Here is a 16,910-nt window from a genome sequence, read left to right as displayed (position 1 = left end):
CAAGGTGTATCCTTTGAAGGTCTTTTATAATTACCTACTTTATTCCTTCTTAGCTCTGTCTAACCTCTGTTCCAGGTGAGCCTCTTTAGGCATCAGTTCAGTCATTGTCCATGGAGGTGTTTAAGGAAAGATGGGATGTGGCACTCAGTGCCATGGTCTAGTTGACACACTGGTGTTCAGTCATAGGTTGGGCTCAGTGATCTCAAAGGACTTTTCCAACTAATGGATTATATTATATCATATTTGTTTTATTTATTTTTTTATATTAAGAACACTTTTTTTTTTTTTTACAGAAGTTACTGAGGACCTAACATGTCTTTAGGCTTCACCCACTGATCAAACTGGTCTGACGTAAGGAACCCCAGCTTTATAGCAGCTTCTTTTAACGTCGTCCCTTCTTTGTGCGCTGTTTTGGCAATCTTGGCTGCTTTATCATATCCTGTTACAAAACAAAACCAACAAGTTATCCATTTGCAATTTCAGATGATTCATCAGATGTGAGAAGTGGGACACAGTTTTTGGAAAATTATTTGCTAGGTATTACTATTACTGCTTAACTCAATTTGCAGGAAATGCACACCAAATCTTTACTCCTTACCTGAACTGAAAGGAAATCTTGTTATTCTTGTCTTAATTAACTTAGATCAAAGATTTATGGGAATTTCTCCTTTAAAAAAACCTCATATTGTAATCTTTCACTCAACCTCTAATAATGAAAATTTAGGAAAACAAGTACATAAATTCTTCCAATCTCCTTTTGACTCTGATCAGTTATTTTTCTAATACCCTGGCATGGCCACTGCAAGGAGAACACAGCTTTTACAACAGCAACTGGTGATGCTGAAGTTAGTTAACTTTTGACCTGACTTGGCCTTACAAACATTGTGACAACACAAATGAAGCGTACAAAATAATGTTACCACAAAATATTTTGGTATGTTCTGAGAAGCTTCTGAGCCTTAAACCTACCTATATGTGGGTTCAGTGCTGTTACCAACATCAGAGATTCATTCATCAGTTTGTTGATCCTATCCGTATTGGCTTGGATTCCAACTACACAGTTGTCAGTGAAAGAAACACACACATCTCCTAGAAGTCTTGCAGAGTTTAAAACATTTTTAATCTAACAAGACAAAGAAAGAAATACCAATTATTTAATTCAGATATTACCAGTTGTACATTCTGGCACCTTTGTTCATAACCAGTGCCCTCCCTGAAATTTCAATCTATTTAACAGGCTATTTTCCTTCCAGTAGCTGAAGGGGGCCTACAGGGAAGGCAGAGAGGGACTCTTTGTCAGGACCTGTAGTGATAGCACAAGGAGCAGTGGGTATAGACTGGAAGAGGGGGAATTTAGGCTCAATATCAGGAAGAAATTCTTTACTGTGAGGGTGGTGAGATACTGGAACAGTATCTGAGGGATGCTGCAGATGCTCCAACCTTGGCAGTGTTCAAGTGTTCACTGAGGGTTTTTTCTGTCTGTAAGCTATCTGACTGTACAATTACTTAAAACGTCCTAGATATGTAAAACTTTATGAACTTACCATCATGGGCTTAAAGACATTCAGTTCAAAGTGTCCATTGCTTCCTCCTACAGTAACGGCAACATGATTTCCCATAACTTGGGCTGCCACCATGGTCACAGCTTCACACTGGGTAGGGTTCACTTTTCCTGGTTGTGAAAGGGAGAGAAAAAGGTTACCAAAGGAGAAGGAAGGGGAAAAACCAACCAACCAGCCAGCAGCTTTCTACTAAATCACATTCAATAGAAAACATTTTGTAAAAGGTAACTTGTCTTACTCATCTGTATCTGCGCACCACAGAAAATAAGGTTATTTCCACAAATGATATTAAGTTCAATTTACTATTCCAGTATTTTCAGTGAGGATTTCTAGAAAACCTATGGCTGCTTCAGCAGTCTCTCAAGACTCAGAGCTTGAGGATGAGCTCAATATGTGCATGAGCTAAAGAGCTGTTCATTACCATAGCTCTTAATAGTCAAGAGATCATCACCTGTCTTAACACGTGTGAGTTGGCATTTCTGGGAGACCCCTACCAAATCCTACTCAGCTCAAGGAAAGTATTACTGATGTGTTAGAAGTTGTGATAAAGTTAGTACACTCTGTCAGAAAAAAAAGCAAAGCAGAAAAACCCAAAAAAACAACCCCCTGCCAAACCAAACAAACACACCAAGTTAGAGTGGCCTCCAATCAAGTCTGTTTTATGTTTTTATAATTTAATTTTTAGACATAATCCTAGTAAGAACATTCATTGTTTACTTTTTTAGAGACAGATATGTTCACAACCTACTTCTTTTATAGTTTATGATACAGGAGGAACAACTTAGGAATATTATATATCCAAAACATATATTGTATATCTATGTACATACTTTTTAAGGAGAGGAAAAGAAATTATTACCAGTATTATTCCTTTCTTCCTTACCCTCCCATACAATGAGATCATTGCAGAAAGGAAAATATGAGCGCATAACATAAATCATACCAGGAAGTAGAGACCAAAGTCAAGTTACACAACAGTACTGCTACAATTCACAGATTAAAGATTATTTCAGAAAAGCCTTTACCTAAAAATTGCAGGGAACTTGCAATTCTAGAAGCAAGCTTTGAGAAGTAAGTTTGTGTTAATAAAGCCATATTCTTACAGATACTACACTCCCCCATACCCTAGCTAACACACAGCTGTGCCAGCACTTTTATGAGCAGAGGTTTTGGTAAAATAGGGCAGTGATTCTCACAAATGTCAGTAAGTCTGTAATTCTCTCAGATAAAACCTGAGAGAATCACACACTTACTGACATTTGTGACAGTGTTTGGTAAACACCTGTTAAAAGACAGTGGTCAAAAAAAAAAAAAAGGTCATTTTTCTCTGCATGTATTCCGTGTACCTGGCATGATGCTGCTCCCTGGTTCATTTTCAGGCAGGATGAGCTCTCCCAGCCCAGAGCGTGGCCCAGAGCCCAGGAAGCGAATGTCATTGGCTATTTTCATCAGGCTGCACGCCACTGTGTTCATGGCTCCACTGAGCTCCACCAAGGCATCATGAGCTGCAAGAGCTTCAAACTTATTTGGAGCAGTGACAAAAGGCAAGCCTACAGGGAGAGAGAGTAAACATTAAACCAGTGAAGCACTTCCTTGCAGACATAAACCAGACAACCAAACACATAACTAGCTTAATCAAGAATTAAAAATTAACAGGGTTATTAAAAATAACCCTGTAAGATCATCTCTTTCCTCTAGAGCGTTCTTCACAAACATATTTCTTAAAATAAGTTAAATACAAAAAGACATCATGAAAGTGACTAAAATATAAAAGAGTATAAAATTTGAGCACCCACCTACAACAAAGGTACAAATTTCAACCCTTCATAATGTGTTGCATTCTAAGCACTGCTTCTGCACCACAGTGTTTTGTGAATGTCAATCATCTTTCAAAAGTTAGCCCAACTTAGGCATTTCTTGCATTAAATCAAGTTAGATTCTATAGATTGTTAATTGCTCTCATGCCTTCAGTTATAAAAATAGATGTTTCTGCAGCATAGTGAAGGCATTAGTGTAAGTAAGAAGTAATCACAATGGAAGGGAACAATAAACCAGCCAGAACATGGGAAAGCTGGATCAGACTTAGGAGGATGCCTGCCAACAGCAAGAACACAGGAGCAATGGAAGGAACAGCTCTGTTATGTTAATTAAATGCCTGAGATGTAAGCCTAGGTTCCATGATTAAAAACATTCCTTCAGGACTTTGCCCTGAAGGGGCAGTCCCAGCAGAATGGAACTGTAAAAAAATTATAGACATCACTAAGGACTGACTGTTGGGCTGGATTTCTGCCCCCCCAGAACAACTCATCTGAGCTTTCAGCACCAGTTCAAAGGAGAGTGGCATGATTCCTGTAACTTCCAGTGTTTTGCACTTCCTGACAAACACCAAATCCCACCCAATTTGCATGGACTTGTGAACTGCACAGATGCCTTCTGTTAGAGAGGTCTATCCAAACTTCTCCTTTTGTTTTTGCCAATAACCACACTCTATAACAGCATAAGGGACTTCAGGAGTCTGCCCTACTCATACAATTTGCCCATACAGGATCCAAAACATCCACTGACATGGGAGAGCTTCCTAACAGCAACAAAACATGCCCTGTACTGCTCCTGGCAGCTGTTGTTTACAGCAAGTTACTCCTCTTTCAGGGTACAAGACAGTCTTGACCCTCTGAAAAACAGTGAATAACAAATCCATTTAAACAAAAATACTGTGACTAAGCAATTTCAGATTTTACAGCAAATGTAAATGACAGATGTACACATTTGTTGGGGGATCATTTTGAAAACTGATACTGTGACACAAAAGATCTGGTTTACAGATCAGAAAACTCAACTACGCTATAAATTAAGTTTTAAGATCTATAAAGACAGGATTTAAAAAAAAAATCAGACAGTTATCTTTTACTCTTTCATATGAAAAAACAGAGTGGCTTTGGAAGCATTTTTTTCCTTTTGTGCCAGGTTGCTGCAAATTAAGAAAGCCAGAGGAGCAGAGATCAAGACAGAAGCATTATAGTTGGGCTAATAATAGAAGTCTGAAACTGTATCCATATCCAAAGAGCCTTGCTTGGATAAACACCATCATTTCAATCACTTTCAATGCACTGAGTATACTTTTAAAAATAAATTGCACAAAAAATGCAAAGTAGAAGGCATAAAACACATGGCATTAACAAAAGCTTCACATTAAAATATAAATACAGTTTAAGCTTATGAGAAGTATGGAAACTGGACAGATTTAAGTTTGTATTTGACTGCATGTCACATACACTACTTTACTGATAACTCACTCCCACATATAATTTCTCACCTGTCAGTTCTGCCACTTTAGCAGCAACTTTCTCAGCAAAGCCAACCCTTGTGTTCAATCCCGTGCCGACTGCAGTCCCGCCAGCTGCCAGCTGATACACCCTTGGCATGCTGGATTCAATCCTGGCCACACCGTATTTGATTTGCTGCACATAGCCACTAAATTCCTTTGAAAGAAAGGAGGATAAGTTTAAGGAACAAAGACATCAAGCAAGAATAAGCATCCAGATCATTCAAATTTTTAACATGATTTGACTAATTCCTTTAAAACCTGAAGGCACTGAAGTTTACACAAATGCTAAATCTAAGCATATTTTCATTAAGAGGGGAAGTATACACCTATTAAAGGACTGCTCTCATGCTACAAAAAAATTTATACATTAAACCAATCTTAATATACAAAGACATAATACAGAATTGTACATAATGCATCTTTCTTTCGCTTTTTATCTCAGTTGAGTACTTAGCAGGATCTGATTCCATAGTAAATCAGCTCCAAGATTATATTAATGCTCTCAAAGAACAAATAGAGAAATGGATCTTGGACTTTGCTCACTTAATTTTAGTTAGTAAAAACCCCACCTGCGCATTCTTGGAAAAAGTCCATAAATTCTACCTGCTGTTCTATCAATTCAGTTTAATTCATTACTAAATTACTGAAATGTAAGCCATTCCTGACAATATGATAACACTTGCCATCTTTTATATATATATACACATATACACACACACACACACATATTTATACACACAAGATTATGTACTGAAATTTTTCATTCAAAATATTTAGTCGTTTTGTGTGTCGGCAAAACATAACTTACACAAATTTACAGATTACAGACAACAACTACCTCTTCCCTGCAATGTAACAGAAAAACTGTGCTGTGCTATCTGGTAAGGAAACATCATTTAAAAATTATTTGTATTTTAATACTGTTAGAAACAAAATACACATGGGGGAAAAAAACTAATAAAAATTATGACGCATGTATTACAGTACAGCATATCCAGCAAACTCCAGTACAGACTGAAAATACTCAGGCTGAGATTCAGCCATTTTCCTGTATTTTATTCTAAACTATCAATTTAATTTAGGTATTCTTAAGTTTGACTTAAGTTTGAGTTTTCCAAAGAAAGCCATAATTTTTAAATTTTTTTTTTTTACCTGCCCAAGTGTAAGTGGAACAGCATCTTGCGTATGAGTGCGCCCTATTTTTATGATTTGGGAAAACTCTTTGGATTTCCCTTCTAGTGCATTCTGTAGCTTCTTTAGTCCAGGTAACAAGACCTCATTAACCTCCTGGGCAGCAGCAATATGCATTGCTGTTGGGAAAGTGTCATTTGAACTCTGTGGAAAAAAAATGAAGAATAATAATTTACAAGCTTTTCTCACCATTGCTGCTGTAAGATGCACATGAGTGGCTTTATTCTCTTTACCTCATAAACTACTAGTAACTAAACTAAGAGTAAGCAACTTTCGAGTGTTCCACAAGGTCAGTTCCTTCTTGATAAATCCCACAGAAAGTTAAATTTAGTAGACTGTTCATAACAACCTTGGGACAAAAAAAAAGAATTGCTATCGTAGTTATGAGAGATGGCTAACAAATGGACAGATGATTTTGAAGGAGTAGTAGGTGACTTTAAAACACATGTGTTGCTTTGATAATGTTAAATCCATAGTTCACAGAATACTGATTAAGCACAAAGGATGAGGAAGGGAAAAAACTAAGTCAGTGGCTTAATCTTTCCTTCAAAGTAGGTGAAGAGACAAGCATAATAAAACGCCTACCATGATCCAACTTTTAGAAATTGGACCTATATTTAACATTAAGACTGTAGCAGTGGCTGTCACAAGGCCACCACTGTCTAATACAATATGTATGAACTTATCTATCATGAATGAATTCAAAGTTTTTAATCTGAAAAGCTCATACTGTCACTGAAAAACATCCTAAAGTTCATTTGAACTGAAAAAAACAGAAAATTGTTAGCAAAGTTGTCCACAAAACATTTTTTAACCTAACTGTGGATACAAGAAAGCTAAAAATTCACAATTCAAAGACACAAAACTTTTGAAATTAAAAGCAGTATAAAAGAAGTCTAACAACCTGGCTTTTGTTAACATGATCATTTGGATGCACTGGCTTTTTGCTTCCCAGTGTTCCTCCCATTATCTCAATAGCTCTGTTGCTGATGACTTCATTGACATTCATATTGGTTTGAGTTCCAGACCCAGTCTGCCACACCACCAAAGGGAAGTGATCATTTAATTTTCCTTCAGCTACCTATAATGGAAAAAACAGAAAAAATTGTTCCACTAGGAAAAAAAAAAAACCAACCTATGCTCACCATTGTATTTTTAAATTTACAAACAGCAATTAGTGAATTTACATTAGAATAATTAAGATGTTTTTATGTAATACCAGATATTAAAAGAGAAAAAAACACTTGCTATGCTTTTTGAAGACTGAATTGTGAAATCTAGAGATATACAGAATTTGATTTCATGTTCTACAGACATAGACAGAAAGTATTTGTAAAAGGTACTTTAGGTTAACATCTTCTCTCTGTGTAACTGGACTCTGGTATCTCTCAATAGAAATTTCATGCAGGGAAATTCCAGACCTCTTACACCTGCAGATATTACATGTTGCATCAACAAAGCCGCCAGACGGCTATCAGTCTCAAACACTTCCTTCCTTCTTGTGTTTGATCAACATTTTTGGGAGCCTGTTGAATCTTACACACATTCAGATGGTTTTCTAAACATTGTTTATAATAGTATCAAAATCTGTGCTCAGAAGTATCTCCCCACACATATCAGACTCAGAAAAAGGAACTGTTGTCACAAAGGAGTTGTCACAACTCTGAGGCTAGACAATCAGATTACCAGGATACATCAGTCCTCCTGGAATCATGCTGTTCAAGAAAGGATCTTCTGTATTTCCCATCTTATACAGGGGCAATGTTCCCACCTCCAAGAGTAGCTTGATTCCTCTTTTTATTTAGGTTGTATTAGAAAATTATTTTGGAGGTGAGGGAAAGTGTATCATAGCAGGAGTGTTTTTATAATACAATAAAGAAAGCCAAAAGCAACTTTCAGAATTTATGAATCTAAACTAAGGAGCCTTAATCCACCAAATCTTCTAATGCACCTTTAACTAGGGGAACCCCAGAAACTAGAAGAAGAGCATGGATACATTCTGGAGTTTTCCAAAGCTATTGGGTCTTAGGACTTAAGGTGCTACAGCTGGTAGGAAGAGGATACAGCTTCTGCCACCACTGAAATATCTGAAATATTTCTAAGCTAGTCAGGACAAGAAAACTCTGTAAAAGTGCTTCTAGATAAACAAATCTGTTGATTTATTCAAAGCAAAACACCTGGTATCACACCTCAAATAATTGTCACTCACAGTTCTGCACCTGGGTGGCATTTATCAACATGCATTGGAACATTCTATCATTTCTTTACATGCAAGAAAGAGAATAGTGAAATATCATATTAAGTAAATGATCTCTGGAGAACAACATCTACTAACAGGAAATGCTTTCCTCTAACAATCAGAGAAATGCATTCCCCCACCCTCCTGTGAAAAGCTTAACAAAAACACAGTGACAGCTGCAGTATTTTGAACAGCTTGTTCCTACCTCATTTGCTGCCTGTACAATGGCTTTAGCAATCTTGGGGTCGAGACCATAGTCTTGATTTACTTCAGCAGCTGCTCTCTTCAAGATACCAAAAGCCCTTATGACCTGGACCTGAAACACAAGGGTAAGTTTAAACACACAATTTCTTTCTCCCAAAGGACACGTCATCAATTTATAGTGCATGTCAAGTTCAAAACCAAATTGCTGCTGATCTTAAACCCAGCAGTCCATCAGCCAAACCAGAGAGCAATCAGCTCATCTGGGATTACGTTCCCACTAACAGTAACATTCACCCAAGCAGCCCAGAGGGCAGCACACAGCTGTTTTTGCAAGCCCAGGTATGCTCTGTGTGTCAAAAGTTATGTGCATTAGAATTGAACTGGTTCCATTTCTAAAACAGCCTTTTGAGGGAAAACTGATACATTTCAGTACATGGAGAGTCAGTATATGACAAAGCATGAGCACATTAATGGCCTATGCACAGCTACACATGACAAATTAAGTTTATATCAACTCGTGCTATACTAGACTACTTCAATAACAAACTAGATAAATGCTACATCAAAGTACTCAATTTGCTTTTTCATCTTTGTAAAGATGAAAGACGGATTTCTATTCATCCTGATTATTAAAAAATAAAACAACACCATAAAATTATACAAAGCAATATTCAATTCATTTAAACACTACAAGAAATACTTCTACCAACATAATATATTGCCATAAAATTTCTACCTTTAATTAAAATTCAAAGTTTTTCACACTTCCAGCAAAAGCCTAAGAAAAAGGTATTTAGAAGGTATTCACTTTCACATACAAAAAATACTCTAGAGAAGAAGGGAACACAGATTTTAATTACTTACTGGCATCCTTTCTGAAACACCTCCAATCTTGAAGTTCATTGTAGACCTTACAGTTTGAGCACCATAGTATTTGTCACTTGGGACCTTCAGCTCCCCAAAGGTATCATATTCTATCCTGAAAGCCTCTTGAGAAGACTATAGGAAAGGAAAAAAAAAATTACACTGGTAATCAGTATATTCTTCTTGAAAGCAGGTAGTCAAGAGAAAGAAGATGGGAAAATAAGCCAAAGCCAAGACATGCAGCTAGTCACAGGTGTTTCTAACTACATCTGGAAAGCTGAGACATTGTTCTGGCTTGAGCAGCTGTCTCACCAGAAGGCACAAGTACAAACCACCTACCATTGCTGCAGCCAGGGCACAACAACTCCCGGGGCCCGAGGCTCAGCCCCCCGGCAGCCACCGACCACCAACAGGGCAAGGAAGGCAACAGGATGTCTCTCGGTTTACCAAAATCCAGCACTCTTTTGTTTTGCCAGGGACCAGGACAAGAAACGAGGGCGTGGGGTCATGGGCTTTATAGGGGTGGAGTTTAGGGTCGGGGTCCAATAGTAAGGAGCAGGGGATTCCAAAGGGGTGGATCGAGGAAGACAACCAATGCAAAACTAAGGCGGGAACATTGCAGCAGAATTTAAACCAATGAGGGTCCAGGGAAAGAAGAACATTCTGGGCCATTCCTCATTTGACAAAATGGGGTGGGGTGTCTTTTCCCGGGCTTGTGGGGGCACAACCCACAAGGTGGAGGGGCGGGATCTTCTTTAAATCTCCTTTAAATCTTTAAATCACGCCCCTCTCCCAATGCTGTCTGTCTGATAGAATCCTCGCTTCCTGGGGTGGGGGCACTCCACAAGTCCCAGTTTTTTATTTCTTTTTGAAACAGGGAATAATCTTTAAGTTAGGGCCCTAGAGTATTCTTAAAATTAAATTACTTAATACTTATGGGATAACTTATAGAAGGATTATGACAACTCATAAAGGAGCTCCCAGAGACATAGTAAAAAAACAGTAAAATACAATTAACATAACAATGACAATTACAGAACTAATAATTTTAGCTAAACTTGTGACAACAAACAACCTCAATGGGAAGATCAAATGTGAAAGGGACACACATAAGAAATTATTTTTAACGTATATAAAGAATAGAAGGTATAGGTAAAAATAAGTTTAACATAACTATTAATGCAACACTTAATTAAATAAAGCCTTCTCTTTCATGTCTCTGCTCTCAACTTAATACCCTTATTCTTAGTAAACCACTCCTTTTCCTTTTCGCTCACTCTCTTACTGTCCCCCTTTTTCCTTCTTTCTCCTCCCTTTTTTCTTCCCTTTAACAGTCTTTCAAGTATTCTATATTATCACCCCTCCTGATATATATCTACTACACCGATAGGTATGGTGGATATATTATATGTAGGTGTATTTTATGTAATATTTATCTATGGTAACATTTCTATGTCATGTATCCACCTAGCATCTGTTATTATCTAACACAGGCACAGCTAAATTCATTTTAGCTGACAATGATTTTTTACTTTTTGTAGAACAGCCCAGTAACTTGTGATGATGTGATCACATTTATATACAGCTCTACAAAGATTATGGAACTGACAGAAAGCAAGACCAGTTTACTCTTCCCACACCTTGGTCAGCTAAGTCCCAATTTTCTGTGAGAAAGGTATTCATCCTTTCCCAGGAGAGGAAATTACCTTCTTTGAAAGTCCTCAGGAAGGGGAAGAAGTCTGTGTTTTACTCTATCCATTTTAAAGAAATAAAAATCTCATCCCTGTAGGCAGGGAATATACATTTACAGTGCTGAGTTCCTGACATAACCACAACCCTCAGGGGTGAGTCTTTGGGAAACAAACCTCTTATCAATAAAGTCAAGTCAGTCTTGCAGTGCAGTGAAAGAAGAAAATCAAATGCCAGGAACTATCAAGAAAAGCAGAGGATACAAACAGAAACACTCCTGTGCCACCATGATTCATTGGCAGTCTGAGGTCTTTGTGCAGATTTGGTTCTTTCATCCCCAAAATATGTATTACTGGAAAGAGTTCAAAGGCAATAAAATTGACAAAAGGTAGGCAACAGCTTTCTTAAGACAAGTGACTTTTTTGTTCAGAAAAAAAGGTAACCTGGGGACTGAAGGAAAACTGAGGTATAACCTGTGTTAACTGCTCACTGTCTCTTCCAATACAAGACACAGGAGCCCTAACATTCTCGTAGGAGTCAGGTTCAAAGCAAGGGACAGGGAGCAGCTCTTCACACAAGTCACAGACTGACAAAACTCCTTGCCAGCTGATGCTAAGGATGCAAGAAGTCCACCAGACTTCAGGGAAGATGAGATAAGCCCTCAGAAGAAAGATCTAAACTGGGTTATTATACAGACAAACAACAGACTCAAGAAACTCCCTGATGTGAAAATCATAGAATCATTAAGGTGGGAAAAGTCCTCCAAGATCATTAAGTCCAACCTCTGACCAAACACCCCCATGTCAACTAAACCACAGCACTAAGAGCCACATCCACTTATTTCACAAACAATTCCAGGGACGGTGATTCCGCCACTTCCTGGGCAGCCTGCACCAATGTCTGATCACCCTTCCAGTGAACAAGTTCTTCCTGATGTCCAACATGAACCTTCCCTGGGGTGCAGCCTGAGGCCACTTCCTCTCATCTAGGGAGATGAGGCCAATCCCCACCTAGCTACAGCCTTCTTTCAGGAGCTGTACAGAGTAATAAGGTCCCCCCAAGACCCCATTTCTCCAGGTTAAACAACTCCAGCTCCCGCAGCTGCTCCTCACAGTACTTGTGCTCCTCACCCTTCACCAGCTTCATTGCCCTTCTCTAGACTCACTCCAGCACCTCAATATCCTTCCAGAACTGAGAGGCCCAGAACTGGACACAGGACTTGAGGTGTGGCCTCAGCAGTGCTGAGTACATAAAGAGTTTGGGTGAGAAAATGGGGAAATCATCATCTATGTTCACACAGTTCTTACTCTTCCTTAGGAGTCCACTTCTGAAGTCAGACTGTTCCTCTCTCTTCTTTGTTCATTTTACTTGCTCCTTCTTTAGTGAACACGTTAGAGAACAGTCTCTCAGTGCTCTTGGACAGAAGCACAGCTGGGTATTGGCCAGAACACCCTCTCCAGCAGCCCTGACCTTCTGCCTGCCCAGGTTTGCATCACCATGGATGGCAAGCTGCAGCAGAGAGAGGGAAGCGTCCCAGCCTCTTTACTGTCATTCCCAGGCAGATGGAGACACTCTGCCATCAGGTACCATCAGCCACATACCAGAGACTCCAGGCCTGCTCACTTTGAGTACTTCAGAGGAGGTGGTGCCTGTGAACTGGAGGAAATTGCAGCCCAGCCCACAACAAGGGTAGTTCTCACATGGCTATCCCCACATCTTGTGTTTTGGCTGATGCTCTCCCAGGCACTGACTCCTCAAGAACAGAAAGCTTACTATGGAAGAGTAAGTAATTCCTATGTTATTTAATCCTCTTTGTCCTGCTTGAGCCACTTAGCATTCATTTACATGCTAACAAGAAACAGAATACAGTAAATGCTTCTTTAGTATATCACTACCAAAAACGTTTAATTGGGATGCTCGTGGGTCTTACTGGACATGTGTGCACATTAATATTCCATCGGTTGGGATCACTGACTCACTGTCTTCAAAATCCCTGCTTTTGACATTGGGACACCTTGTGAAAGCACACAATGCAAAGCTTTCACAGAGCTGGATAAGCAGAAGCCATTCAGCTCCAAGCCCAGCTCTCAAGATCATCAGTGGTTTAATAACTGAAAGTATTCACCCTCAAACAATATGAAAAGTTAAACCACTGTGACCTTTTAGACAAAAAAGCTGGCAGTTGCACAACTGATTCCTCAAACTTACATAATTCCAATGTCAACAATGATGAAACAAAGATAAATAGGATCAGTACATCCTCGTACCTTTCAGCAATGAAATCATTATTTAAAAAAAAAATCAACTTTCCGAGCCAATTCCATGCTCATAAATCCCAATGAAGTTAAGAGGGCAAGGTGCTTTAAGAGGAATGTCATTTGCTGATTCCTAGTGTGACAGGTGCCATTAGGCAAAAGAGCAAAGTGATGTTTTTCATGCAGACTGAAGGAACTGAGCTGCAGCATTACTCTCAGCCTGCAGCAGGCACCGTCTGAGTGTGACTGTAACAAACATGACTCCCTCACTCCTCGGCCAGAATTCAACCCCTTGAGCAGCTTCATGAGCTGAAGGTCCTACCTCCTGTATGTAAAGAGGTTTCTGAAGTCACCCTCTGACCCAGAGGACCAGCTGTAAAATGGTGCATCAGTGGCACACTCCATCATGCCTGGGCCTCAGGAGAAGCCAAAAGGAGACTTGGAAACTCTGCCAGTAGCCAAAGCGAACTCCTGTGCTCACCTAATTTCTAACCTAGCTACAAGCAAGGCTCTGCTCACAATTACTATTCATCACATTTACCAAACTTTTTTTTCCCCTTAGAAGGCCTGAGAAGGTGTGGTCAGCCCTCCAAAATCCCTAGAACCCAAACACAGTCCAAAGCTTACAGTTAGGCAAACAGAACTGTACTTTTGCCTTGTTGCAGAGAACTGATCAGAACTGATTGCACTATAACACACCAGAGATACTCAAACAGCAGAACCACAGCAGTAATGCTTCCTGTGGAAAATCACATTCTCATTTATGGAGGCAGCAACTTTTGCATGTAAGTATTTAAATCCAAAGGACCATAATTTTTAGCATGTCAAAAGCAGTCTTTCGAGGCCATCAGCATGTGCAATTTATGTTTTACTGCTCTCCTTTAGCAGATGAACAATGTTTCCATTTTTAAGCACTGTCTCTCTTTTGTAACATAATTTGAGTCACAAATTCTGAGATTTACCCATAAGAACCCAAACATAAGTATTTTACAATGTTCAGCTACAGAAGGACCACTATGACAATACCATTTACAACACCTTGTGCAATTTAGCTCTAAGTAAAGGCAACACAATAAACATACCAGGACAGCATGACTATTTGGTTGTATCTGCATACACAATGTGTTTAAAAACAACTCTTGCTACTGAGAAAATCTCTACAAACATCAAAAAGTGATGGCTTGGTTTTGTTGGGCGGCTGTTTTTTTTAATTTAAATATTGGTTAGTATCCTTTGGTAGTTCCTCTTTCACATAGCAACATACAGAAATTTTCCCGTAAGAATTCAACAGTTGCTTGACTTCCAAGTCCACTGAGGGATGTTTTAAGTAGTGCTGCTATTTAAACTCCAGGAACTCACAACACACACAGGACTAGTCATATTTCTGACCCTCAAAGAGCAAAACACATCTCATTCTTGTAAGATTGCAGACCAGACTCATAAACACCAGGTTTTCAGCAAATGAATTAAGGCCATGACTTACAATGTTCTTCTCAGACAATGACAAATGGCAAAATAGAAAGAGGGAACCATCCAACAGGCCAGTGGTTTGAGTTACATATTCTGCTCTGAAGCCAGTTTTCTTATGCAGTTAAGTTTCACCCACCGTGAAGTTTTTTCACTCACTGGAAAGCTTGTGTTATTAAATGCTACTTTTTACAACTTCATCAATATTACAGATTGGAAACTGCTGTTCTAGATAAATTTATTAACTAATTTAGTAATTTAGTAAATTTAGTAAACTAAGGAATCGATAAAATCCTTAACACACCACCTTCTGCTGAAATTCTTCTCACAGTCTACATTACCTCGTTTTAAGGAGTGAACTCACAAAGATAAACCTGAGGCTAAGGCTTCCATGCAACATTCAACGCGTTAGAACTGAGAGTTGAACTTCTGTATCCAAATACTGTTTCTGTTTCTATGCTGAACCGCTTGCAACAATCAAGTCCCACTCGCGTCAGAGCCGGACAATCAACTGATTATACAGGAATACCTCCTGATGATGCCTGCTAGAAGTACCGGGCAGTTCTCAGCTGAAAGCTCCCTAGTTTTCAGGCAGCCCCAAAGTTATTCCAGTGACGAATATTCCTATTCCTGTGAGGATACAGCTTTTTATTATCTGCACCTCAGCAGCTCCAAGAAAGCGCCAAGAATTCCCGTGGAAGCAGCTGCCGCACAGCGCGGCTCTGTGAAGCAGGTCCCGCACCAACACCTTTCCTGCCCGGCAGGATGCCCGCCCGGCCCGGCCACACTGCCGCGGCTCAGGGCCGTGCTCAAGGAGTGAATCTCATCCGGGGCAGCACCACGGGAGAGCTGAGCGCTGCACATCCCGGTCTGCCGGCAGTGGCTGCCCAGCGGGGCCGGGCCGGGCCAGGCCGCAGGAAGGATGCGGGAAATGGCCGCAAAAGCCCGGCAGAGGATGGCGGACACGTTTTCCCGGTGCCAGCACGCTCCCGATGGAGCAACACACGGGATTAAAGCCCCGACGCAGCCGGCGGCCGCCACTCCCGCTGTCACCGCCCGCTGCCCGTTCCCCGCAGGGCGGGGGCGGAGCGAGGGCGGCGGCGGCCGGCGGTGGCACTTAGAGGTCACAGCTCCCCGCTCCCCTCCCCGGGCTCACCATGGCGGCGCGGGGCGGCGCCGGGATCCAGCGGCCGGGGGTGGCGGGAGGCAGCGGGGGCGGCGGGCGGGAGAGGAGGAGACCGGCGGAGCTGCCGAGGCGGCGGCAGGCGCGGAGTGAGCGATGCATGGTGGCGGGGGCCGGGAGCACCGCGGGGGCGGGAGGCGCGGCGGGACCGCCCCGGACGAGCGTCACGGTGCCCGCAGCGCCCGGCCCCGGAGGCTCCGCCGCGCCAATCGGCGGCCGCTGGAGCAGCGGTGGGCGCTGAGTGCGGCCGCGGGGCGGGTCCGCCCAGCCTGAGAAAACCCGGGAAAACCCGCCTGCCCCGGGCGAAGGGCAGCGGGAAAAGCGCTGTCGCAGCGATTTCTCCTCGGGCGGCGGGAGAAAGATGAGCTTGTTCTGGTTTACTGTAGTCTTTTTAAAGATTATATTCCCTCCTTCCTAAGGACAGTCAAGACTCCTTTAATAAAAAAAGCTAAGTCAAGGTGCAACCCCCTCCTTATTTCCTGCCCAAGGCAGAGCGCTCCGACGTGCTACATCGCTCCCAGGTGCAAAGTGCAGAAACCCTTCGAGAGTGAAAGAAGATATGTTCCATTCTTTCACCCACCAGCAGCAACATTCCAATAGTTCAGGTTTTCCAACATAATGTTTTTTTTTTCCAAGAGCAGCCAGCATTCAGCCGTTAAGGAAACAATTTTTTTGTCTAACATGGAGAACGCTTCATTCTATTGCAACCTGCGTAAGTACCCTTCAGTCCTACAAGAACTGTGTTATTCACAGAAATGCTGCCAGAAGCTGCTCTATTAATACCTTACATTTTACATCCTAGCACTAAAAGCACACCGAATTCGAGTCTTGCAAGCTTTAACATTTAGGCAAATCTTCTGCCCCTTGGCTCCTCTGAGAAGAGACAGTCTAGGAAATACACAGGGCATGCCACTAAAATGGCTTCAGAAGT

The 16,910-nt window shown here is 40.9% G+C and overlaps 1 protein-coding gene across 2 annotated transcripts; it reads right to left on the bottom strand.

The window, feature by feature from the left end:
• Positions 1-227: 227 nt before the first annotated feature.
• FH (fumarate hydratase) lies at positions 228-16,109 on the bottom strand. Of its 2 annotated transcripts, none has more exons than XM_059856395.1 (10): positions 15,953-16,109; positions 9,386-9,520; positions 8,523-8,633; positions 6,983-7,159; positions 6,040-6,222; positions 4,876-5,041; positions 2,909-3,112; positions 1,545-1,672; positions 970-1,123; positions 228-439 (listed from the first exon to the last, which is right to left on the bottom strand). In XM_059856395.1, the coding sequence occupies exons 1-10, from the start codon at positions 16,079-16,081 to the stop codon at positions 297-299; spliced, it is 1,530 nt and encodes a 509-aa protein (XP_059712378.1). In that variant the 5' UTR covers positions 16,082-16,109; the 3' UTR covers positions 228-296. The 2 variants fall into 2 exon arrangements, with proteins under 2 accessions (XP_059712378.1, XP_059712386.1); XM_059856403.1 differs by lacking the exon at positions 15,953-16,109 and adding an exon at positions 15,138-15,156.
• Between the last annotated feature and the right edge of the window lie 801 nt (positions 16,110-16,910).

This window comes from Haemorhous mexicanus, chromosome 1 (genome assembly GCF_027477595.1).
Source record: "Haemorhous mexicanus isolate bHaeMex1 chromosome 1, bHaeMex1.pri, whole genome shotgun sequence".
Taxonomy (NCBI): domain Eukaryota; kingdom Metazoa; phylum Chordata; class Aves; order Passeriformes; family Fringillidae; genus Haemorhous; species Haemorhous mexicanus.
This window is presented reverse-complemented; position numbering and strand designations above follow the sequence as displayed.